We start from the raw sequence: 25,891 nt of genomic DNA, 5'->3' as shown, positions 1-25,891 counted from the left end.
TGAGTCGAGTAGCACTTACAGACTCTGCCTGCTGTGCTCAGTGTTTGGCAGGGCTTTGTGGGCGCTCTTCTCTCAAGATCAGGGCAGGTGCTGGGCAGGTCCGTGGGTGCCTCTGAGAGCAGCCTCGTTCAGCACACTGTTGCCAAGCTCCTACTGGGGTGAGCTCTGTGCCGGCGGGGGCCGGGGGGAGCGCCCCGCTCCGTCTGTGGGACCTCATTCGTGCCCACGCTTCCCAGACCCTCTCTACATGCCGCTCCCTCCTCTGTCATGTGACCTGAGTCCGAGTGTGTCTCCTCTGGTGTTCTCATGAGGACAGATGACCCCGTTCCCCCTCCTGCCCTCTCTCTACTCTTCCTTACCCCCACGTGGCTCTGAGTTTCCCGTCTCTCCCGGTGCTGGCCAGGGTTTCCACGTGGTAAGCCAGGGCCCCCAGCGCAGATGGGAATGAGCAGGGTGGGCTCCAGAAGTGGTGGGGACTCTCATTTCAAAATTCTTAGGGATGTCGACCTGGGGACAGTAGATCGTCACACAGGTCCAAGTCCTAGTGCCCAGAAGGCACATGTGGGAGGCCGGCGCTATAATGCTGAGAGGCAAGAGGACTCGGGGCTGGGGTGGGGAGTGGGAGCAAGACAGTCAGGTGCACGGAGCCCGGGAGCACAGAGGGCTGGAGAGACTGCATGGACCTGGGAGCCCGTGCCTGCTGCTGGAGCCCTGCTGCCCAGCCACAGCCGGGTGTGGCCCCACGTAGCCTAGTGTTGTAAGAGAAGGCACAGTTTACAAATAAAACCTTTCTTAAATAGCGGTGACTGATTCAGATTTTGGAAGATTCCCACGTTGGCAAATTAAGCACTGTCTCTGGAAGGTGGCATTTGGTGGGACGGACAATTACCTGGGCCTGTGTGGTCACGGGTATATTGGCGTGTCCCATGCTGGGCTGTGACCTCTGCCAGTGACACAGCAGTGAGCGTTGGGATCATGGTTTGGTCCCTAGGCCCCATCATCACGTGGTAGGTGCTCATGCATAACAGCCACAGTGGTAAGACTTCATTCATTCAGGGGCACCCCGTAGGGGGTCGTAGGGACCCACTGGGCCCTTCTTAGTAGGAATATCACGAACATCTTCCCTGGTGCTCAGCGTGATCACCCAGGGGAAGCCTTAGGCACCGTCTGCACATGGCGGTCACTCCGTACACATTAGCTTGCTGCCCAGTGGTGACTGACTGCTGGGTCTTCTCGGGCTGTTTTTGGACGGGCGAAGAGAGCACACCTGAGCATGCCGGCGTGTGTGTGTTTCCTCAGGATGCCAAGTTTGTGGAGGAGCGGAGGAAGCAGCTCCAGAATTACCTGCGCAGCGTCATGAACAAGGTCATCCAGGTGGCCCCCGAGTTCGCCGCCAGCCCCAAGAAGGAGACCCTCGTGCAGCTCATGCCCTTTTTTGTGTAAGTACGGTTCGCGCGGGCCCTCCGCCCAGAGCTTCCTCCTTCCCCTCCTCCTTCCCCTCCTCCGAGGCGGCCAGCGAGGTGTGTGCGTGCGTGCGTGTGTGTGTGTGTGTGTGTGTGTGTGTGTGTCCTCGCCACGCTGGAGCCCAGGTGCTCCCGGAGCCATGGGCCACGGTATTGCAGACTGCAGGAAGGGCTTGGAGACCGCGCGTCTGCATTCGAGCGTGGTTGAGCTGAGGTCTGCAACTAAATTAGGCCGGTGCGGTTTTCTGCTTCATGCCTTCTGATCAAAGGAGAGACTGATTTTCTCTGCAGCTCACAGAATGTTCCAGAACCAAATAGGTCCGTCGCTGTTGCCTCGGTGGGTAACTGATACTAGGAGACATTCTCGGACTCCCTCTGGCACTGACTTAAGTCATAGTACTATGAAAATAATGTAACTGTGACCTAACTTAAAATCGGGTATAAATTTTTTGTTCTTCTGTCTCATGAAATTGGAAAGAAAGTGGAAGGCGTTGTTGACGTGTGAAGCACTTCCTAAATCATGACGCTTCTGAATGGTCAGCACATCTGAAGCCAAAGCTTTGCTCCCATGGCACACACCAGGTTCTTTCCGCTCGCCCCGCGCGGCGCCCGGGGGTCCTTGCTCCCTCTTCTCCACTTCTGTTGCCGGGAACGTCTGCGCCGCACCTGGGGGCAGGTGGCCGTCAGGTGTCGTCACTGGCTGATCACCCATGAGTCCGCTCTGTGCTGTTAAGTCTGTCTCTAGCCTGACCCACTTACACCCTGGGATCGGGACCGAGGTGACGGAGCAGCCTTTGGTTTTTCGTTGAGCCTTCCGATGCTATAGAACATAATCATATCGTTTCTAGAACATTAGCATCATATGGAAACCCAAGATGGAAAATCCCGTATGGCAAACCTGTGGATCCCTTAGTTGAGAAGTGCTGGTCTGGGTCTGTGTGACGGGTCCGGGTAAATCAGTTTCTTTGTAGTCTAGCTCTCGGTCAGGGCTTGGGGGCCTGTCCTGGGGACCAGTGATGCTCTCACTTCAGGCCTGGAGCTTTGCTTCTGTCCTAGGGGAGCGCCTTTCGGTCACACTTGAACTTCCAACCAGACAGACTTGGCCTGACTGGCCCCCTTACTGCTTGCAGCTTGCTTTTGTTTTTCTAATTGTTTCAGGGCTTCTGTGAGAAGACAAAGCCTGTATTCTGCCTCGGGTAAAAGGCACCTTTGTTTCCTGCTTGCATTGGATGGGAAACTGCATTTTTCTCTCATTCCCTTGTGATGCTGGGGCCTTGGCTTTGGTGTTTCAGAAGGGCTGTAATAGCTCACAGGGGGAGCTCCCATTCTTCTAGGGGCAGCCTCCTGGCTGGGATGGTGTTGGAGATTGACCTGTCACTGAGTCCTGTGAGTTTGGGCTAAATTTTCTGATGAAAACCGAGTTAGACAGTCTTAAGACCCTGCTCTGAGAAGGAAGGAAGACTGGTCACAGCAAGCTGGTGTCCTTCCCGCCGGGTGTGTGCAGCCCTGGTGTCTTGGCTGAGTGTTTGCAAACACTGGCCCGTCGGGGGGTGGAAACTGTACGTGCATCTCCGTGTGGGGCGAGCCTAGCCCTGCCAGTTGCATTCCCTGGAGCTGAGGGAGAAACCTTTTATGCCCAATTAGCACAGAGAACGTAGGGTTTGATGTCACAGGCTTTAAAAAAAAATACAAAGAATTTCAGTAAGAGACTGGAGCACATGACACACCATTGACAGCAGGCGTCTGAGTAAACACTAGTCTAGACCCCGCTTGGGATTAGGCGTTTCGGTCCTTCGGCTTCTCCTCACCGTCCACATGATGCTGCCCCGGCCTCCTCCGTCTTTACTGAATTGGGATTCTGGGTCCGAGTCTGCCCATTGGTTCGTTTTGGGGCAGTGGAAGCCGACACTGGCCCAGTGCGGGTTCTGGTGATGCTCCACGTGGGAATTTCCTATTTGTGTGCGCCTGCAGAAAGCTGCATCTGGCCTTCTGCTCGAGAGTTCGCCCTGAGAAATTTCTAGTTAAAAAAAAAAACAACAACAAAACAAAAAAAAACCCACAACTCTCTTAGCTCAGGAAATAAACCCCCCAAAGCGTAATGATTCTTATAGATCTTGGCACATTTCCTCAGTCCTTTCAAATGCTGATTCAAGATTTGAGAAACCCCCTTCGGCTACTGAACGAGGTGGGCTTGTCGACAAAGGACGGCCCCGCTGCCTGTCCCTTCGGTTTCCTGAGCGCTTGCACAGGCACCGGCTGCCTGTTCCCCTCCTTGATCTCATCCAATCCCGAGAACCTGTCAGGAGGAACCTTATAAACTTGCCAGTAACCTGCCAGTTTGACGAGGTCCCTTGGAAGTGCTGAGGGGGGTGCTGAGGCCCAGAGAGGTTTCCTCGTGACCCCAGGACTAGCCAGCTAGTGCATGGGGAGCCCGGGCTTTCTAGCGCCATCCCCCATGTTTCGGGACAAACCTGCAGCCTGTGGACCACGCCTGCCCCTCTGAGCTGTTTCGTTTGACCAGTGCAGTGGGCTTTTGTTATCTGTGTGTCTACATTGACGTGACACCAACATCAAAATATTAGATGGTGTCAGGAAAGATGAGGTGTCAGAATCGGTCATGTCCTGTTATGGGCTGAACCCTTGTATCCTCCCAGAATTCATATGTTGAAGCCCTAGCCCCAGTGTGATCGCATTCGGAAGTAGGGCTTTGGGGAGGTCATTAGGTTTGGGAGAAGTTATCAGGGGCACGGGATGGGGTTAGTGCCCCATACGAGGAGGAGGAGGAGGAGGGGAGGTACTAGACTCCTCTCTCTCTCTCCGCCGTATGAGGACACAGTGAAAGGCAGACATCTACAAGCCAGGAGAAGAGCCTTCACCCAGAACCCAGGCTGCCAGCCCTTTGATCTTGGACTCGTAGCTCTCGAACAGTGAGAAATCAGCCTCTGTTGCTTAAGCCCCCCCAGTCAGTGGTGTTTGGTGGTGGCAGCTGGGGCAGACGGATCCCCAGCCCAGCCCAGCCCGCTCAGCCTTGCTTGGCCAGAGTCGAGCCGTGCTGGCCCGCCCTCACGGAGACCCCCGCTCCCGTCGTCTTCAGGACTCTAGCCGAGCCTCCCCTGCCCTGGCTGTCAGCGCTGGGCTGTTGGCTTCATACACTCGCTTGCGTTACCTGCCTGGCCCCCGCTGGAGGCTTGAGTTTGCAGCCCTGCCTCTTCGCCACCACTCAGATGGCTTCTCCGCTGAGGCGGACGTGGGACCAGACTGTTACTCACGATGCGTTCCTCGCACACTCTGCTCCCACGCGGGTTGCGTGAGCTGGTGCGCTGCTGAACTTCCGAAAGGTGGTCCCGCTCCATCTTGGAGGGAGAGCGCCGGGGCGGGGGAATGGAAGCAAGTGGGTAGCACTGGCCCATTTTCCTTCATCCGTCTTCCTTAGAACCTCAGGGCTTGTGCAGCCTGGAGTCCAGTATCCAACGGGGCCCGCTTTTGCACGCACGTTGCTATGTTGTTGTTTCTCTCTAACGTGTCCGGATCTCACTATGTTCTGCGAGGGCTGTCATGACTTCCAAGTACTCTGCCATCTGCACAAATCCGAGAGCCGGAGAATCAGCTGGTTGAATTCGTTCTCCAAATCTCTCCGCCTCCCGTTGCCTGCCTTGCGAATGCCGGCAGAAAGCAGGATGGTAGAAAGCGGGCTGTTTCTTTGCCATTTTGAACTCTGTGCATCCGGTGGGGACCAGAGTGTCCCTCAGATGCTGAGCAGATGAGGGGCGGCCCCGTAGCGGCCTCCGTCAGAGCCCCATGTTTCAGGGAAACACGCGCTTCAGGGAAAGGTGGCGCCAAGACGCGGCGCGTGGCAGATGTCACCCCGGAGACCTGGGCCATGTCAGGTGCTCTTTTGAAAGTCAGTTAATGAGGGAGGCTCGGAATCCAAAAACTCATTCCACGGACCTGGACCACAAAATCGGTGGAGGCTTAAATAATTTGTTGTGCTGTCATTTAGCACATTATTAAAATGTTTTCTGCAGAGTAATTCATCTCTGGGAAATGCTTCGTGTTCTGCTCTTCCTGAAGGGGAGAGGAAGAGTTGTGGGGGTGGAGGCTGGGGTTAGAGTGTGGGTCACAGCACAAATTCCCAACAGAATTTTCAGCAGAAAGTGCGGTCGGTGTTTGCCCAAATATAAATCAAATTTATATTTGATATTCCCTCCACCCCATCTGCTGCTGCGTTTACTCATAAAGCCGTTGGACGTATTTCTGGCTGAAATTCGAGTGGTTGTGAGCAGGGGTTTAGCTTGGGGAGGAAACACCACAGCCCGTGCCCCAGCAGGAAGAGCCTGAGGCTCAGGTTGAGAGCTGTGACATTGCGAGTTGAGCATCCCCAGCCTGGCACCTTTCCGAACACCCTGTCTGGCCTCTGCCCTTGGCCGGCTTCACGATGTACATCAGTTCGGGGGCCCTCAAAGGCAGAGGAGTTTGAAATCGCTGATCGCCAAATACTAAGGGTAAGGAGTTTGGAGTCCGTAATATTCGACTCTTCGGCAGGGGAGGATGGCGACCTCGGGCAAGGATTTGGTCTTGTGTGGTAAAGGGAAGAGTCGCCAGGGTCACTGGCCCGTGGGGGTGTTCCTTGCGGGCACGTGAGAGTGGCAGCACCGCGTCTGCTCTGTGACGGCTGCTGTTAATCACGAGACTCACGAGAAAGAGGAGAGAATCCTGATAAAACCCCGGGGACATTTCCCTGCTTGTCTCTTCAAACAGCCAGCCAGCCACCCATCTATCCCTGTAAGTAAGACACTGGAGGCTCGGAAAATTTAAGTGTTTTGCCTAAAGTGATTCTGAATTATTCCTGAAGCCAGCCTCTCCGTCCCTTTTTCCCCTGCTGGGGATCTCCGCTCCAGACAGTGACTCGGGACCTGCCCTGGGGAAACCGGGTGCGGCGGCTCAGCTCTGGGTCTTCAGAGAGCCCGAGGGGTTGGCCCGGGTGCGGGTGGTTGTGCTTTTCTGGAGGGGTCAGGCCTGTCCCATAGGAAGGCTCCCCGTTGCGTGGAAGCTCATCACCAGAGGCCCCTCTCTGGGCGCATCTGCTACCCTGTTGCTCCGCTGGAAAGATGATGGCTAAATGCCATCTGGTCCCCTCCAGCCCAGCCGGGCCACTTCCGGGGCTGCTGTTAAGGGAGGTGGAGGAAGTGGTGGCCCGGGGGCGCTGGCCCCAGGAGACGGGGAATAGGTCCCTCTGTCTGAAAGTGACAGGGCCACCAGCTGCTCTGCTCTAACACTCAGAGGGCCTCTGTGTCCTCCAGGCATCCCCCCCCCCCCCGAATCATGTTCCTCCTCCGCCATCTCTTTCTGCTTGGTGGGGACTGGGGAGAGGTCACGTTCACAGAGGAAGAAGAAATGGGAGGAGGAAGAAGATAGAACAGCTCTAACGAGTTCTCGAGAGACTGGGGGACCCGGGAACACCTTCAGGACACACACTCTGCTGAGTGGATACATAGAAAGTCCCTGTCCAAGGAGACTGCATTCAGCAGACATTTTCTTCCAGTCACTGAAACAGAGCGCCTACTAAGTACTCAGCAAGCACTGAGTCATAATAGAGATATTATGGGGCCATAATAGAGATATAATAGGTCATAATAGAGGATATTATGGGGTCATAAAGAGAACAAAACAGAAAAAAGATTAAAACAACAACAAACCTCTGCCTTTATGGAGGGAAGTTGAAAAATAGACAAATGTATCTGCTATGAAGGTGTTTGAGAAAAGGTAGTGCAGAGTCAGAGCCTAGAATCACACAGTGTTGTTTTCCATCAGATGATCAGGAGCTCAGGGGCCTGAGGGAAGATCTTGCAGATTTCTGGGGGAAGGTGTGCAGTCAGAGGGAAGAGCGAGTGCAAAGGCCCTGGGGCAGGAGCGAACTGGATGTGTCAGATGAAGGCCAGAGTGGCTAGAACAGAGCTAGCTGGGGAATGGGACTGAGAACTCCAGAGAGCCAGACCGTAAGGGGCCTTGGAGGCCCTAACAATGACTTTCAGCTTTATTCTCAGTGAGTTGTGAACCTGCTGAAGGGCTTAGAGCAGAGGTGTGATAATGACCTGGTTTGCATTTTCAAATGCTTCATTCTAGATGTGGGGTAGAGAATAAAATTGGAAAGGGGAGGGTAGTGAGGCTTCTGTACGGTCTGGGCAGGAGGAGTTGGCATCTTGGCCAGGGTGATGAAGGCAGGTGAGGAGGGATGACACCCCGATGTGTCCGAGGACTGGCTGTCAGGTAGGAGAGTTCTGGATGACATGCCCAGCATCCCGCCAGGCCAGGCAGATGCAGAGATGCCCCGAGTCGGCTCTGTGTGGAGTCAACACACATTTACCGAGTGCCTCCTCTGTGGAGGCAGGCCCTGGGCCAGCAGAGGGGTTGGCAGGGGTGTCGCACAGATGACTAGGACATGGGCCTGGGCTCGGGGGCCAACACGTGCATCACCAGGCCGCATGTCTTCCATTCATTCATTCATTCATTCATTCATTCATTCAACAGGAGCTCATCACGTGTCCCACTGCCCGGTTTGTGTCCCCGCTGTGCCCCTGACAGGCTGTGTGGTGTTGAGCGAGTTGCAAGCTCTCCTGGGCCTCCGTGTGTTCATCTGTACAATGGAGGTATTCGTAGCCTCCATGTGGTTGGGGGTGGGGCCCTGAGGGCACCAGGAGCGCGTGTGTGTCAGGCCCTTAGAACAGTGCCCAGCGCGTAGTAAGCGTGTACGTGTGTCCCTATTTTTACCAGCAGAAAGGAAGCACGGGGGAAGGAGAGTCTGGGGAGCAGACGTTTTGGAGGAAGTGACAAACTTATGGTATTAAAAAAATGAAATGCTACAGAAAGCGAGGAGATGAAGCAGCACACGTCACTGGACTGAGTCCTGTGCCCACCCCCACGCCCCGCCCCGTGGTCCCCGTCAAGCCGCTTATGCAATCTTGTAGGAACTGTTCATGCTTCCGTGAAGGCAGAGCCAGATTCCGCGCAGTGTTCCGTGGTTCGCCTCTTTCATTGACTGGAGCTGCCTCGTGGCTGGCGAAAGCCACGTAGTATCCCCCGCGCCGGCTCTTCCATGATTTATCCCACCCCTGCCCTCGCGGAACACTGCAGAGGGTTCCAGAGCTTTCCTCCTCCAGCAGTGCTGCCCGGGGTGGTGCAGTGGGTACCCATTTCAGCACGCGGGTGTGTAGCATTGACTTTCAGAAGCCACGCTGGCTCAGAGGACAGGGACAGGCGCGTTTACAAATTTTGATGGATGTGGCTAAGCCCCGCCCTCTTATGCCAGTTCGGTAGGCAGAATTTCTCTCATTTAAGAGAATGATGCCCTCGCGGTGTGACCTCAGGGAGGGGTGTGGGTCCCGCCTGAGAGGGTCAGCCTTGGCTCTCCGCGGCGGTTATTAGCGTGTCCATAGGTCGGTGGCCACATGTTCGAATTCTACAAATGGCAAGCTCCCTGCGCTCAGTATAAAATCTGAGTTCAAAATTAGCTGTCACCTCCTTTGTGTGGTGGCCGTGGGTGGCCTCTTGTGTATCAGGAGGCTTCTAGGACGGACCTGTGGGGCACACGAGGAGACACAGGGTGGAAGGAGGTGGTCACCCCTTTGATCCCAGGGGACGATGACGGCCACATCCTGACCAGGGTCGCTCTGACAGCCGGCCCTCAGGACACAGCAGCCCCCACTGTCCTGACGGAGGTCCCCTCGGGATGGGTCATTGGAACGGTGCACAGGCAGGGGATGCCTGTCCAGCTTCCAGGTGCAGCCGCCTTCCCCCCAGTGGCAGGTTCTGGATCCCCAGGAAGGGCTCTGTCACCAGCCTTAGGCTCAACTCTTGCCAGCAGAACGCCTGCCTGAGTCTTCCCCACCTTCTCTGCGGCTGTCCGTCCTTACCGTCGCTGCGTGCCTGCCGGCAGTGCGTGCTTACCTTGGGAAAAGGAACGCCGCCAGGCAGGAGGGGCTTCTTCTAGAAGCTCGCCGGAAACTGCAGGTCCTGGGAGGGCACCTGTGTCTATTCTGGGGAACTGGACCCCGGTTATTAGGGTTACAAAGGAAGTCTGATGTGTTCACCTGTGAAGTTCAAGGACCCGCTCTTGTTCAGGAGTCGTGCTGGCCTCATGGGGTGCAGCCACGCCCTTCCTCCCTGGTCCACTCACGGGCCGCGGCCCCTGCTCGTCCTTCATGAATCTGATAGACCCGGGCTGTTCAGCTGGAGTGGAAGGGAGAGCCCGTGTCCTGGTTCGGCCCCAGGAACACTGTCCCCAGATCGCACAGACCTCTGGCTTAGCCAGCATCGCTCAGAGGGTAAAGCAGGTCATGGACGGACAAAGAACAGTTCCTTGTTTTATTTCTCTTTTTTACACAAGAGAACTTTTTGTGATGAGGCCACGGATGGTTTTCTCTTGGTTTTCTCTGGGAAGGCAGGTTGAGAAATGGCCAATGCCCCAGGAAACAAGGCATCGTGTTGGAGTCTGGGACGTGCCTTGTTTTAGGACTTTCATGTTAAAGGTAGGAGCACAGCGGCATCATCGTTAAGAGGCGGCAGGCCCAGAGGCCAGCTGGGTGGTCTCACATTAGGCATTTTAATGACTCTGTGCCTCGATTTCCAAGTCTGTAAAATGGGAGGGTAAGAGATGCTCCCTCAGAGGGCTATGCAGAGAGTCAACAGGACGGGGCTGACGCGCCGAACGTGGGGGGCACAGGCGGCGCTCTGGGCTGTGGCTGCTGGAAGACTCGTCACGGCCTCAGCCCCTCTTGCGGTCTACGCGGCCGAAGCGTGCGTCCCCTAGAACCGGCACAGGCCTCGAAGTTCCGGGGCTTTCCGAGGAGCACCAAGCAAGTGCACTCACGGAGCGTATGGGGGCAGCGTGGGTCTGCCCGAGTCTGCCCGCCACAGTTACCCTTTCTTAGCAAACACCAGTCGAGCTGATCTGGGGAGCTGAGGCTCTGTGTCCTTGTCGGCATGAAGGTGGTGTGCCCATGACCAAGCCCCAGACTGCCGAGACCAGCTGCCACGTGCCCTCCTCCCCCAGAGCAGCAGACCTTTCCAGTCCTGTAGACTGTGTGTGTAATGGGCGGAAGGGGTAAGCCCACGCTCTGTTGGGAGTTTCTCACCAGATGAACAAGAAAGAACAAGACCTTGGATCAGTCCAGTTCACGTGCCAGCTGTACTGCCTAGCGGGCTTGTGCTATGACTGCTGCGTGCCTCAGTTTCCCCACCTGTGCAACGGGGCCAGGAGCACAGACCTCACGGGTTTGGCAAGAGGATTCCATTTGGTGTCGCCCAGTAGGGGCTTCTCCGAGGAGACTTATTTTAGCTGTGGTCGCGTTTCACTTAATCCTTTGTTCAGACTCTCACTTCCGTCCCCAAAATGATTTCAGTTGGCAGCTTAGATAGTATTACAGTTGCCTGTCCTACTTCCTGTCTTTTATTTTTAAACATTGGAGCATCTGAAAATTCAGTGTGGAGCAAGGGAAGCAGATTAGGTTATTTTGGGCACAATAACCTCCATCCTATTTTAGGGTTAGTGAAGAAATAACAAGTAATAGAAGTTCTCAGATACCGGGGAGGCGAGACGGCAGCCCGCAGGAAGCCAGCCCCTCTCTGCCCAGCCCCCGCCCCACTGTCTCGTTGCATAAGTGTGGTCAGTCCGTTGTCCGCGTCCTCAGTGGGCCAGCGCGCTGCTCCCTGTGCTCTGCCCACACTCGTTGGGGAGGTCTGTTAGGGATACCTGGGGATGGAGACCGTTGGGTGAGGTAGCCCAGATCTGCGGCCATGGGGATACTGCGTGGCAAACCCCCACGGTCCCCTGGTGGCGCTCAGTGAGCCTGGCGCGCTGGGCGATGGGCCAGGAGGCCAGCTGATCGGGGCTGCATTGGCTTCCACATCTGCGGATTGGCTGGCTGGCGGCTGGTCCAGAATGGCCTCGCCTGGGAGTAATGGGGCAGTGGGGGCCGGGGAGGTTCTGAGCTAGAACAGGGAAAGCCCAACCCCCAGACCCTGACTGCGTCCTGTGTGCTGACAGCCCTTGGCCACGGCATTCCCCACCCAGAGGCCAGGGTCAGCGGGAAGGCCCTGCAGAGTCACAGGGCTAAGGGCAAGGCAGAAAGCAGCAGATAATCGGGGCCATTTCTGCAACTAACCCAGATGAGTAACTTGTTCTAGGTAGGAGGTGGCAGTGCATGAGGGGGATGGGGGATACAGGGTGCACAACTGTGAGATTTGGAGGAGGGGGAAGGTAGAAGGAGGCCAGGGGTGACCTTCCCCGTCGCCATGAACCAGCAGGGGGACTCACTCCACTGTGCTCCAGGAAGGACCACATTAGGATCTTCACTGCACTGATTGGAGTTCTGCTTGCCTTGACTTTGCAAAAAAAAACAAACAAACAAACAAAAAAGAACACCTTTTTTAGAAAATCAGCATACAGTGAAAGCTTTTTTGTTTGGAGCCAAAGTCTATGATTTCAGCGCACATATGCATTTGGGCTCCCAGCACACGCACACACACACATATCCATCGCCACCAGACTCTCCCTCATGCTGTCCCTTCATGGTCACACGCTCTCCCTGGCCCTAAGCCCCGGCGACCGTGGATCTCTTCTCCATCACAATGGCTGGGTCTTTTCTAGCCATTGCAGGGACTCACACGGTGACCTCTGGAGACTGGATTCCTTCTCTCCTCGCCGGTCCTTTGAGATGCATGCAGGTTGGGCGCACGGACGGTCTGGTCCGTCCGGTGCTGCGCGTCCCACTACGTGGAAGTGACACACTTGATCCGCTCACGAGACGCTTGGGCTGTTCCCAGCTGTTGACAGTTTCAAGCTAATGTAAACATTTGAGTGCTTTTCATGGGGACTACGGTTTTCGCTCCTTTGGGGTCAGTACCGAAGAGGAGGGTGCGTTCCCGAGGGGCTGAGTTCCGGCCCTCCGCCCGCTCTTGGGCTTGCACTCCTGTCGCAGTGTTCATCCCCAGCCGTTGAACAGCAGGTGTGGGTCTGGCCGTGGTCTGAGGGGGCATTACCCTCCCGGCGGGTGCTGGGAGCACCTTTCCATGTGCTGACTTGCTCCAGTATCTTTGTCTGGGGAAGGTCTCTGCAAGTCTTGGGTCCATTTTTAAAAATCGGGATTTTTTTTTTCCTGTTGAGTTTTGACGGTTCTTAATATATTCTGTGTGTAACCCTTTGTTAGATGGGTCATTTCTATGTAATTCCTCCCAGTCTGTAGCTTGTCTTTCGTATTTCTTTTTTTTAAATTTTTATTTATTTATTTGACAGAGAAAGATCACAAGTAGGCAGAGAGGCAGGCAGAGAGAGAGGAGGAAGCAGGTTCCCTGCTGAGCAGAGAGCCTGATGCGGGGCTCCATCCCAGGACCCTGAGATCATGACCTGAGCCGAAGGCAGAGGCTTAACTCACTGAGCCACCCAGGCACCCCTCTTTTCGTATTTCTTAACCTTTCTTGTGTGTAACAAATCTTTTTAATTTTGATGAAATCCAGTTTCTTGGTTTTTTCCATTATGCTCTTGGTGTTCTAAGAACTCTTTGCCTAAACCAGGGTCATGAAGATTCTTTCTGGTTTCCTTCTAAAAGTTGTATCATTTTAACTTAAATCTGTGATCCATTTTGAGTTAACTTTCCTATAAGGGGTGAGGGTGTGGTCAAGGCTAACAGACTCTGTGTCCAGAGCCAAGGGGAGGGGACACAGAGGAAAAAGCACCGGGCATTCACCCTACTGTCTTGGAATCATGGCGCTTCTTACACTAGAGGAAGATTCTCCCCTGTGTGAGGATCCGTGTCTGCTGAAACTAGTGACCACAGACCCACAAATTTGTCCTCTTGCGGTCCTGGAGGTCAGAAGTCCGGGATCAGTCTTGGGACACTAAAGTCAAGGTACCTGCAGGGCTGACTTCTCCCCGGGGCTGCTGGGCAGGATCTGCTTCCTCGCCCCTTCCAGCTTCTAGATCTGTCGCTTTGGGACCCCTCCGTGCACCACTTCTGTCGTTTGCTCGGTGACTGTGCCCTCCTGCCTCCCTCTTACAAAGGCCCTTGTGACCACTGTGGGCTTCTCCAGAAAATCTGGGATCATCTCCTCATCTCGAATCTGGAAATTTGCCATCTGCAAAGTCCTTCTTGTCCTGTGAGTAACAGGGATCAGCCCACGGACATGTTTGGGGTGACTCTTCTCTTACCACACCCTTTCTTGGAGTTCTGGGTGCGTGAGGATGGCTGCAGACTGAGGCACGAGAGACCCGCTCCCCTTCCCCACCGCTGAAGGTGGGGAGGAAGCAGAGGGCTTACCTGGAGCCCTGTCCTATCCCGCCCATTCTGGCTGTCAGTCTGTCTTGACTCTGGGAGGGTCCTAGAGGGAAGGGCAGTAAACTTAACTACAGTTTTGATGGTGCATCCAATTCTGATTTTCTTCCCCAACTGCCCAGTAATTTCCTGTCCAGAGCCCCTTAGCAGCTGCCCCATGCATCCTCCACATGGTGCCTCGCCTCGTGTGGCAGTGGCACTGGTGCCATCTTACCCGGACCTGGGATCCCTTGTTCCGTGTCTCTTGCAGCAAGCGTTGCTGGCTGGCTGTGCGTGCAAAGAAGGGATGTGCTATGGGAACAGGGGTTAGGTGGGGAGTGAACGCTCAGGAATGGATATCGGGATATCGCCAGTCGTTATGCTGTCGGCATTTCTTGAGCACTGTCTGCCAGAATTAGCTCACTAATTTCTCTAATTCTCCCTATGAGAGTAATTGCCGTGTTGAGGCACGTTTATAGAGGATGAGACTGAGGCTCAGAGAGGCTGATGAACTTGGCCAGGGATCCATCCTTAGTGAGTGATGGTGCCCAGTTTTCAGACCAAGATCATGTGATTGGGGGCGTGGGGACGGGCCATGACCCCAAAGTCTTTGTTTTTAACCCCCTCCTGTGTGCAGACCTTGGCTGTGTCTCTGGACTCACGGCGTCTCCTTTGGCTCCTGACGGCCCATGACCACTGGCCTCAGATGGGGACGTGCGTCCTGTCTGGATTCCCATCACCCTCCGCGCGTCCCTCCGTGACGGAAGCCAGGGCCCCGTGCTGACTGACGTGGATGTGTGTTTCCCGCTCCCCCGAATGTGACTGTCCAGGGGCCAGGAACCTGCCTCCTCCCCTTTGATCCCTGCGTCAGGCCCAGCGCTGGGAAATGTTGGACGCCCGGTGAGTGCCCGGTGAGTGCCCGGTGAGTGCCCGGTGAATGCTTACTGTCCCGAACCACAGCTATTTTCCGTGGATTCCCCGACAGGGATGACCCCTGATGGGATGTTTTCTGACCCATTTAAGGAGACTTCGCTTATCTGAAAAAAGTTTGCAATTCCACTTTGGTTTTCTTTTCCTTTAATTTTTCTCTCAAATCAGTAAAGCAGAGCTAGACCTGATCCCCAGTTCACTTCAGTCCCGCAGTACTGTCCCCTTCCAGATGGTTCCCTAACCTAAGCCACTGTTTTAGATTCACCCATGGCCCATGGCACCTGGGCTCCTTCTGTGTATCAGGCCTTTCCACTAGCATTTAGACACGGAGCCCACTGAGTCGGCAGCTCTGAGAGAGGGGGGGACGTGTCTGTGCTCCCACTTCCTGGAGAACTTGGGGCCCAGACGGAGGGGAGGACTTGCCCAAGGTGGCAGAGCTGGTGGGTCCAACAGCTGGTGGTGGAACTCGGGCTGAGCCCTGCACTCCCGCTGTTGGAAGGCATGGTGTTGCAGGGACAGCCTTTGAGCCCAGAAAGGTCGTGGTCCCAGGTTTCCCTGGTGAAAGTCCACACTTGTAAGCACTCTCCTTTTCCCGCTGTTCTAGAAAATAAGTTATTAGCTAGATGGCAAACTTTGGGGCAAAGGCACCTAGTAAGCCATCAGGGCCCCTGAGAGGCACGCAGAGTGCTACCCATCAGAGTCACTGATGGTCACCAGGGACGGTGGTTTGCAGAATCTCAGAAACTCACACAAGCGAGGTTAAGCTGAAAAGAAGCATTTATGAGCTGAAGACACTGTAAAGACTGGGAGAGTGGTCACCGTGGAGGCGGTGCCTCGTCTTGTTTGAAGAGGCTGAGTTCCTCTCAGGGTCCTCGACGGACTTTTTATGTGGGGAGTTCTGTGGCACAGAACTCAGTCCCGGGATATTCCATTAAGGGATTCCGTCATTCCGCGGGCTCTGTTTCATCCGTTGCCATTCCTCATTCTGTGTCAGATCCCGGGGTCGGTGGCTCATGAGAGAGCCCATTGATTTGTCCCCACAGCTCTTAAGAGAGCCCTGTCTATAATGATCTTCACTCACCAGCCTTCCAATGGTGCCCAGAAAACCAAGCCCAGAGAGGTGCATTGACTCACTCTGGGTCACACAGCTGAGGAGTGGCAGAGCCCAGATTCCAGAGCTCCAGCTCTTCTCCAGGCCAGGGTCTCACGCCGGGGAATGCAGCAGGTCCTCCTTGGTGGGATGCCCACAGCTTCAGAGGGAAGGGCGGCAAGGAACCCATCTGCATTCCTTGTGAAGAATTTCAGAGCTGCACGAGTCCCAAGGATTAGCTGTAGCAAGGGGTGTCCGTCGGGCTCAGAAATCCAGACCGTGGGGAAGGTCACAACAGATGGTTCTTCAGGGAATAATCCTGGTGCTGACATGTCCAGACGGTCCCTGGCCCATCAGTCAACAGCTGTTAGATATCCCCACTGCCCACTTCTGTGGGTATTATTTACAGATGAGACAGAAGCTCAGAGGAGGTGAGCTGCTTGCCCAAGCTCACACAGCTAGAAAGCATCCAAAGTGGGTTTCAGTAGCCAGCTCAGAGACTCCGGGGCCCAGGCGCACTCTCCCCCACTCCCCGCAAGAGTTCCTAAGTGCAGATGCTCCGTAGCCTTCAGAGAAATAAAAATGAGCAGCAGAAGAAGGGGGAGATGACAAGGAGGTGTCCCCTGCTTTCAGGTGGCTTCATGGAGTTCCACTGAGTAACTGGCTTGCCACGCGGATCCCTTTAAACATGGACGACCTGTAGCCTCCTAAGGAGGGGACTCCCCCTGCATGCGGGGGGTCAACCCACTGTACACACCGTCCCCTTCCCACCCCGCCCTGGCTGGCTTCTTCCCACGGGGACCTTCCCTGCCGGGGCTCATGGACTCATCTACGACCTTGAGCGAGACCTTGCCCTCCTGGAGACTGTTTTGAAAGAGCAGTGCTCAGTTCCCAGTTGGAGCAGGTGACGAGGGCCTTTGCCAGCAGGGGATTTTTGGAGAAGCTCGTTTGAAACAGACTGAGGAGCCCCTTTCCTCTAGAGTCCATACATAAAGCAAAGATCAGGCTGCTTCCTTCTGTTCTCTGAGCCCAGACTGGCCCTTTCCCAGCTTGTAGCCTCCAAATAAAAGCGACTGGACGGTTCAAAAGTGGCCCCATTATTGTCTAAAGTAGGAAATCCACAGATTACAGCCTGGGTGGCAGACCTGGCTTGCTCCTTATTTAAATAAAGTTTAATTGGAACACAGCCATACCCATCCGTTACACTTTCACTTTGCAACAGCAGAGTTTGCTAGCTGCTGAGCCTATATGACCCTTAAAACCTAAAATATTAACCGTGTGGCTCTTAACGGAGAAAGCTTGCCAACAACCTCTGCACTACGCAGGTCGCGACCACGTCCTCCTGTGCCGTCAGTGTGGGGAAGGACAGCTTTGTGATTCAGACTGGAGATTAAGACAGAGATTGGTTCCCACCTTGGCAGACAGTATCGGTCCGTGACCACGGGCCTGGGAACCCTTACTAGCCATCAGACCTTGAACAAATTACTTCATCTCTTCCAGACTCGGATTCCTGGTCTGTCACGTGCAGTTTACGGTAGCAAACGCCTTGTTGGGTGGCAGTGAGGATTGCCCTGAGACCAGTGCCTGGCCCGCGGGGAACGTGATACACACTCCCTCCCGTCTCGGTGGCCGCTTCTGTGATTACTGTTGTCTACCTCGTGGGTGTGGGTCCAGGCATGGTCCAAGTCCTGGTTCTGTTGCTTAGCAGGGGTGTGAACCTGGGGACCTTACTCTGGGTCTCAGTTACCTCCTCTATCAAATGGGTACAATGTCGTTCCCCCCTTTTGGGGTTGCCAGGAGGATTAAGAGGGACACATGCTGCAAGGTGCCTGCCTCGTGGCCAGGCCCAGGGTCATGCTCCAGAAGCCAGGGGTGCGAGGGTGTTTTTATGGTAAAAGTGTTGAATTTGGTTGAGTCCTTTTTCTGCATCCCTTGAGAGGATCTGTCCCCGCCGCCCCCTTTCACTCTGGCAACGTGACCCTGAGTAACTTTTACATGTTGAACCATGCTTGCAGTCCAGGAGTAAATCCCACTTGGTCACCGTGTATGATCCTTTTAATCCGCTCTTGAATTTGGTTTTCCAGAATTTTGCTGGGGGATTTGACACCTGTGTCCATCAGGGATTTGGGGTTTATAGTTTTCTTGTAGTGTCTTTGGCCTGGTATCAGGGCAATGTTGACCTCATAGAAGGAGTCAGGAAGTATTCCCTCCTCGGATTTTTGGGAAAAGTTTGAGAAGGATGGTCATGACTTCTGTAAATGTTTGGCAGGATTCACCAGTGAGGCCATCGGGTCCAGGCCTTTCTTCTGTCCGAAGACTTTTGATCCCAGATTCAGGCCCCTTACTAGTTACAAGCCTCCTGAGATTTTCTGTGTCTTGGATTCAGTCTTGGTAGGTTTGGGGTTTGTAAGCACTGGTCCTTCTCATGAAGGTCACCCAACTTACGGTGTCCTCTCGTTCATCACGTCCTCGTGATCCTTTCTCATTTCTGTAGATTCTGTAATAACATCCCCATTTTCACTTCTGATTTTAATAATTTGAGTCTTGCATTCCTTAGACCATCAAGCCAAAGGTTCATCCATCTGCTCAGCTTTTCAGAGAGCCGGTTTCTGGTTCCATTCATTCGCTCTCCTGCTTTTCTGTTCTGTTTTCTCTCTCCTCTCTCTCATGTCCTTCCCCCCGCTCGCGTTGGGTTCAGTTTGTTCGTTTTGTAGCTCCTTACGGTATAAAGTTAGGTCGTTGACTTTAGATTTTTCTTCAGGTAAGCATTTACAGCTAGAAATGTCCCCCTTAGCACTGGTTTCACTGGATCCCATTGGTTTTCATCTGGCGTGTGTTCATTTTCGTTCGGCGTGAAGTATTTTCTAATTTCCCCTGCGATTTCTTCTTTGATCTGTTGGTTGTTGAAGAGTGATGTTAATTTCCACAAAGAGGTGAATTTCCCAGCTTTCCTTCTGATAATGATTTCTAGCTTCATCCTGTTGTAATCAGAGAAGATACTTTTTTTTAAATTTGTTGAGACCTGTTTTGTGGCCTGACACATGGCCTATCCTGGAAGGTGTCCCCTGGGCACATGACAGTCATGCGCACACTGTCGTTGGGTGGAGTGTTCTGCGCGTGTCTGGTTTGTTAGGTCTCGATTCCCGTACCTCTGTCTGCTGGTTCTGGGCGGTATTGGGATCAGGTAGCTCAGGCTTCACTGTCATCCCAGAACCGTTCCTCCTTTCAGTTCTGTCCGTGTTTGCATCGTACATTTTGATGGACAGTTAGTGGCAGGTGAATGCTTATAATTGTCCGATCTTTCTGCTGTATTCAACCTTTCCTTAATATATAACATTCTTCTTTGTCTGTTGTAACTTTTTTTGATTTAAAGTCTTTTTCTCTTGTGTATTAGTACAGCCGTGCCAAGGGTGCCAGAGTGAAAATGTGGTTCCCTGCTTTTGAGGTTCATTCCTTCATTTAAAAAAAAACACTTGCGCCACCTCTCACCTTGCAGGCACCGTCTCTGGAAAAACAAAACCAGCAGCCTGTGGCCCTAGGGAACTTGCAGCTCAGCCTGGAGGCTTGTTTGGGGGATAAGAGCCGCCGTGAGTGAAGGGCTCTGTCTGCCTCTCGCTGACACCACGGGGGAGGGGGTCTTGTGGGCTGGTCCCCTGGGACAGCCAGCATCACAGAGCGCAAGCCATGAGCCCCGCGCCCAGAGAAGGGTAAGCTCTTTTCTCCAGTCGGCACACAGGGCTCTTTGGCAGGTGTCCTCATTGGACGTGGGGCCCCCGCTCTGTATGGCCTGCAGCTGGCAGGGAGCCCGCTGTCCGCTGAGCCAGGCAGGTCCTTGGCCACTCCGCCGGGCTGTCCCCTCCCGCTTCCTGCTGTCTCAGCAGGATACGGGGCTCCTCGGGTTCGGCTCTCCGGACTCGGGTTGCCTGGAAGCAGAGGTGGGAGGTCTGCGAAAGGGAGGAGTCTCGGGGAGCCTGAGCATCCCGGGTGTTTGGAGGAGTCTGGCCAACGAAGGGCAGGACCTCAGCTTTGGTGGGGATATCCACTCAGTGTGCACTGTGGGGAGCAGGAAATCTCTGGGTTCGGGTTCCCCGTCTGTCTTCTAGCTCAGGGATGAGATGTTCTCTGCTCTGCGCCTGCTAGTTCTTCTGGCAGAGAAAGGAGCTCATCCCACAGGCCCACAGCGTGGCAGTGGGGAAGGCCGCAGGGAATCTGGAGCCGCTGGGCACAGAGTAGGTGCTCAGCACTACAGCGGACAGACAAATGCTGTGCCCCTCCACGCTTCGTTCAGCCCAAGCAGCATAACACAGTACAGACTGATCGTTATAAACAGCTAGAACAGAGAGTCTTTATTTCTTCCTCCACACAGAACCACTGCAATTAAAGCTGTTGTGACTGGAAAACTAAAAACACAATGAGGAAATTAGAGACATTTAAGCACCTACCTTCTACGCATGTACATTTTTTAAAGGAAATTTTAAATATAACTGATTAGGATTGCTTTCAAAATACATAAAAATAAAGAGATTAAAATGAGTCTAAACACGAAAAAGTGTGATCAGGCACCGCGGCGTCACCTGGGGCGGGACAGAGGAACAGTCCTCAGTCCCTCCGCCCACCCGCAGCAGGCACGTGCTGTGCACCATCTCGGATGGTGGTTGCATTTATTCAGCGGTGAATAGAGTCTGTGCCTTCTGGACGTTCTGCTGGAGGAGACAGACATTAAACGAGCAAGTAAATGTGTGCATGGCAGACGGTGGTTGCTGTGGAGAAAAATGAAAGAGCAAATGATACCCTTGGGGGGGGGGTGTAGGGGGAGGGCCCAGGCAGCGGTGGTTGATGCCTGGGAAACACCACCGGGATAGGGTGGCACAGTGTGTGGAGACCCGAGGGATGTGTCAGAGAGTAGAAGCAGCAAGTGCAAAGGTCCGGAGGCAGAGCTGGCTCAGCCCACTGGAGAAAGAGCAGGAAGCCAGTAGAGCCGAGGCAGCGGGGGCGGGGGGGGGGGGGGGGGGCAGAGCGGGGGGGGGGAAGTCGGTGGGGGCGGCAGGGAGAATGGCCCTGTCCCAGAGGGCACTGTAGCCAAGGGAAGACTGCGGCTGCCACCATCACAGGGAAGAGCTGTGTTGGAGGGTCAGGGCCTGGGAAGGAAGCAGGGGGGCGGGTGGAGGACGGTGCGGTCTGAGGAGGAGGAGAGCGGGCCGGGTCGGTGCGGGTCGGGTCTGATTCCAGATGCACCTGGGTGTCACGCGGGCAGGGTGCGCCGCAGAGTCCACGTGGGCGTGGACAGGGACGAGTCGGGATGGTGCCCTGGGGGTCGGGGTGAGGAACAGGAATGAGACGGTTACCATTTATACAGGGGGCACGGCCCAGGGCAGTTGGGGAAGCCAGCGGTGGTCTTGGATATGCTGCCGCGGAGCTGCTGGTCACACATCCCGGCAGAAAGCGGGAGGGGCCCTGAGCCGAAGAGCCTGGCCTTGGGGCTGGAGGTCTGGGCTGGGACTGGGCCAGTCCCAGTCCCCACGTGTTGGCTGCTCTTAAGGCCGGGAGCCTGGGCCAGGTGCCTGGGGTGTGAGGACAGAGAAGGGCACAGAGGCTCATCTACCCTCCTTGTAGAAGTTGGTCCCCAAGAAGGAGCAGCAGAGGGAACGGAGGAGGGAGTCAGGAGATCCGAGATGACTCCCAGGGTTGAAGCCCTGGGAGGGTGTGTGCCAGGCAGGAGGGCCGACGAACGGAGAGGGAGGCACTTGGGCCAGGAAACAGCCTCTGAAGTCCGTCCACAAGGCGGCGACGTGTGGAAGGGACTGTCTGCAAGTAGGTGGCCCTTTCCGGCGTTGTGGAGCCCCAGGGTACGTGCTCACCCTCTGAGAGCCTCTCCTGGAACAGGATGCTGACCGCCTGCTCGGGGCTCTGGGAACCTTCCTCACTTCCTCGGTCCTCTCTGACCATGGCCCACAGCTCTTGCTGCCCAGGACCCATGCAGGGGCCATCTCTGACCCTCTGCAGGAGGTGGCAGCCTCCAGCAGATGCCTCCTGGAGTGTTGGAAGCGTAGCACGAGGGCCACACACAGCTCCTGCCACGCGGCTGCCTCATCTTGGGTCACCTCTGCAAGGAGCTTGGTCGGCCTCAGCCTGGAGTCCTCCTGTCCTTGTCAGATCGGTACCCTTGGTTCTAGAAGGGCGGCAGTGGTGTCAGTAAGGCGAGGTGGTGCCACCAGCACCGGCTCTCGGGGACCGCATGACCCCATGAAACATCCTTCCCCCAGCCAAACCCCAGGCACCTTCTGCCACAGGTGTTGTGCTCCCCTAGGCCCCCTGGTGTCAGGCAGAGAGCCCTAGGCTTGGCTGAGACCAGGCAGCTGCAGGAAAGACGGCTCCAGGCTAAAGGGAAGGCTGGCCTTTGCAGGAGGGAGACAGAGCCCCATGTGCCCACCCTGAGCCTCAGTTCCTCACCTCCAAAACGGGTATGCTACGCTTGGGAGCTCCGGGACCCTCCCCAGAGCCCCACCAGGAGCAGGGGCAGGGGCTTGTGGTAGGTGAGAGGAAAGGGCTACGTGTGGGCTGGTGCACCAGTCTGGCGGACTCCCTGGAGGAGGCGGCTTCCCCTCAGCCATGTGGACCAAGCGCGCAGAACGCTTCTCCCTCGGGGGCCTGCTGCGGGAGACATGGGCCAGGCCTGGCTGCACCTTCCCTGCTGCCGCCACTGCTGTGCCGCCCCTTTCTGCTCAGCCCAGAGGGGACAGCAGCCTGCACGCTCTTGGAGCCCAGGCTCGGGCCACCTCTTCTGTGGGAGCGGGGTTGGGGCTGAAGACGGACCGCAGGTGTGGTTCTCTCCAAGTCATTCCAGCAGCGATCGTGGTCCCCCTGGCTGCCAGTTAGCAAGGGCCCTCCACCCTGATCTGTGAAACCAGGGGAACCACGTGATAGGACTGCTCTGGTCCCCAACCCGGGGAGGCAGCTACTGTTGTTTCTGTTGGACGCTCGGTTGTGGACCCATAGAGGAAATGACCAGCCGAGATTCCCAAGCCGACCTCGTGCCCGCAGAGTCTAGGCCTGCCCGTTTTAGCTGCTGCCCAAGGGCCGCCCCAGCGGCGGGGAGGCCTGTCATGTTGCATCAGGGCTCAAAGTAGCATCATGGTTGTACCGTGTTCTGCCTGCTCTGTGGGGTTGGGGGGGGCGGTGCGGGCAGGGACACCTGGGCACAGAGAAATCCACTCCTTTCATGCCTGACCTAGAATGTCCACTGGGGTCGGGGTTCCTGCACTGAGCGTGCAGAAGTGGGGCTGGGGGCTGCTGCTGGACGGGACAGTGAGGCTAGCATGCACCTGTCCTGGCTGCTCACGGGGCCAGCTGCTCTGCTTGCTCTCATGGAGGCCCCATCTGTGAAATGAGGAACCGGAAGCCCTGGTTGCAGGGGTGGCTTGCACTGGGGTCCCTCAGCAGGTGTCGGGTCTGGGATCTGGACCCAGGGTGGTGGCTGCTCGTCCTGGAGCCGTGTTTGGCTAGCTCCGTGACCTTGGTGCTGCCAGAGGAATGGTCTGAACAGGGAAGACCGAGTGGGGAGCAAAGGAGCTGACCCAGACGGACGCGGGCGTCAGTTTCAGCTCTGCTACATGCTGTGGTGGGTCCTCGCGGACCCACCATCTTCTCATCTATAAAATGGGCTGATTCCTTTCCTACCTTAAAGGGTCAGAGCCTGCTCTCAGAAGAAGGCACAGTAGGCTGAGGAGCCTGGCCCAGGTCCCTCCGTCACTCCATGGAAGAGCAGGCCCTTTGCTGTCTCCCACTTCCTCAGTGAGGCAAGGTCCGAGGACGAGGCTGGGTACCAGCCGCACTGCAGGGCCTCGGCTCAAATTTGCTTCTCTCCCACGAGTGAACTGAAGAAGTGCCTGAAGACTGGGTGGGGGGGGGGGGGTTCGCCTGTCCAGGGCCGAGATTTGTCTCCAGCAGTGGTCTTACTCCCGTGACACTCCTGTCCCTTGTCGTCTTCCCCTACGGCCTTGGGCCTGGTTCCTCATTGCTCTGCGTCTCTGGGGCAGGTGAGGCACTTCTGGCCCACATTGTCACGGTCCGGCTCCTAGGGGATGGGGACAGGTGCGTGCCGTTCGTCTAACCTCTGACCTGTGTGCCTTCAGGAGGCTCCCCAGGCAGTAGGACAGGGGCGGCCCTACTCTCCTGGAGGTTTGCTTTGACCGGGGGTCGGGGATGGCAGAAAATTGAACAGGTGCTTCTAACTGTAGGCAGGGGGACAGGACAGACGTCCCCGAAGGAGGGAAGTGGACCACGTAAGGGCCCCTGGGCAGCTGTTCCAACATGGAGCAGAGAGAGGATAGGGGAAGGAGAGACGGGCCCAGAGGGGCGAGCGATCATGGGAAGTCCTAGAACTTACAGCCTCACTTGGAGTTGGGTATTAATTACAGCATTTGGCTTTATGTTAAAAACAAGGTCAAAATTCTACCCCAGGATTTTCCATCTGTTCTGTCCCCAAGAAACCATCACTTAACGATCTGCATCATCGTATTTGCCATTCGAATGTCTATGTGCCAGGCCCCCGCACGCTGCTTCGTGTTGGTGTCTTCTAGACCCCACACAGCCAGAAGGGACGGGAGCAGGGCTTAGCTCTTTGCTCCTGGACCCCAGCCCTAAGGCCTGTGCCTCTGCCACCCGCTCCCTTCTGCAGCTACAGAGTTCTTGACCCCCACCCACATCTCTAAAAGGAAACCAAGGGAAATAAGTCAATCAGAAAGACAGTTACCATATGGTCTCACTGATCGGTAGAATTTAAGAACCAAGGCAGAGGATCAGAGGGGAAGAAAGGAAAAAATGAAGACAAAACTGGAGAGGGAGACAAACCCTAAGAGGCTCTTAATCTCAAGAAACAGAGGGTTGCTGCAGGGAGGGATGGGGAGCCTGGGGCATGTGTTGTGGTGAGCGCTGTGTGTTGTGTAAGGCTGTCGAAGCACAGACCTGTGCCCCTGAAACAAATACACTGTATGTTAATTTAAAAAGAAAAAAAAAAGAACCAACAATGCTGCTTGAACTTCCTTGATGTGTCCCAGGGCATGGCATTTAGTATCCTGGATGCTGTTTTGGGGGGCGGTGGCTGGAGGGGGCGGGAGAGTCACCTGCGAGCATATGTCCCAGTATTTGGCTTAAGACGGGTTCGGGGATAAGCAGGAGGAGGATTTCTGTGTGCCGTCAGCGACTCCTGCAGCAGCAAGCCCCGGTCTGCTCCCTCTACAGGCTTTGGGCCCACGGGCTGTGCTGTCTGGGTATCCCGCAGCCCTGGGCAGATACAACAGAGGCCAGCCCCCTGGGGTCCACGGGCCAGATCCCACCCACTGCCTGTTTCTGTGAATCATGCTGGAACACAGCTCCACGCACTTCCTCGTGTGGTCTGTGTTGTCTGCATGCTGCGAGGGCTGAGCCGCATGTGTGCCCTTGGCCCCCGCATGTGTGCCCTTGGCCCCCGCATGTGTGCCCTTGGCCCCCGCATGTGTGCCCTTGGCCCCTTCAGGAGTCTGGTCCCTGGACTAGAACAGGGGCGCTGACCTGCCTGGGGGGTGTGGAAAACTCTCCACGGTCCATCTGTACGAGGAAAAAGCAAGATGCGGCACCGTGCGTAAGTTTCCACTTGTAGAGGAAGCAAACTATACGGGTGTGCACGCGCGCACGCCCGTGTTCGTGGGAATGCTCTGTGTGCAATGGAGAGGCCTAGAAAGATATGTCGGAAAATCATCCTGGTTGCCTGGAGAGTGGGGGTGGGCACACTCACTGCGTACATTTTTCTCTCCCCGCTTTTTTATCTTGCACCACTTTATGTTTTCTATTGAAGAAAATAATTTAGTTCACAAAGTATATTGATGCTGAAGAGTGGAGAGAAAGGAAGACAGAGAAGGGAGTGTCTTGGGCCTTATTTAACTTCCGCAGGAGGATGGAACTACGGTCTTTCTATGCACGAGACCCTTCTCATTTGAATGTTAGCGTTGTAAGAATTGCTTGGGGGAAAGCCGCACGAGAAACTGCAAATTGCCTGTGATAGCCTGTGATATTGAAAGGGAAATAAGTTTTCTGTTGAACCCTAGAGGTAGAGAGGTTTGGGGCGC

The 25,891-nt window shown here is 55.4% G+C and overlaps 1 protein-coding gene across 3 annotated transcripts in view; it reads left to right on the top strand.

The window, feature by feature from the left end:
* SNX29 (sorting nexin 29) overlaps nt 1-25,891 on the top strand; it is a 475,893-nt gene that overhangs the window by 429,863 nt on the left and 20,139 nt on the right. For 2 of the 3 annotated variants that reach the window (XM_059415299.1, XM_059415297.1), the window contains exon 20: nt 1,300-1,439. In XM_059415299.1, coding sequence (XP_059271282.1) covers nt 1,300-1,439 — 140 coding nt within the window. Of the gene's footprint in view, nt 1-1,299; nt 1,440-14,405; nt 14,786-25,891 lie in introns of those variants that run through there. The other variant, XM_059415298.1, reaches the window with a different exon arrangement.

Source organism: Mustela nigripes, chromosome 11 (genome assembly GCF_022355385.1).
Source record: "Mustela nigripes isolate SB6536 chromosome 11, MUSNIG.SB6536, whole genome shotgun sequence".
NCBI lineage: Eukaryota > Metazoa > Chordata > Mammalia > Carnivora > Mustelidae > Mustela > Mustela nigripes.
This window is presented reverse-complemented; position numbering and strand designations above follow the sequence as displayed.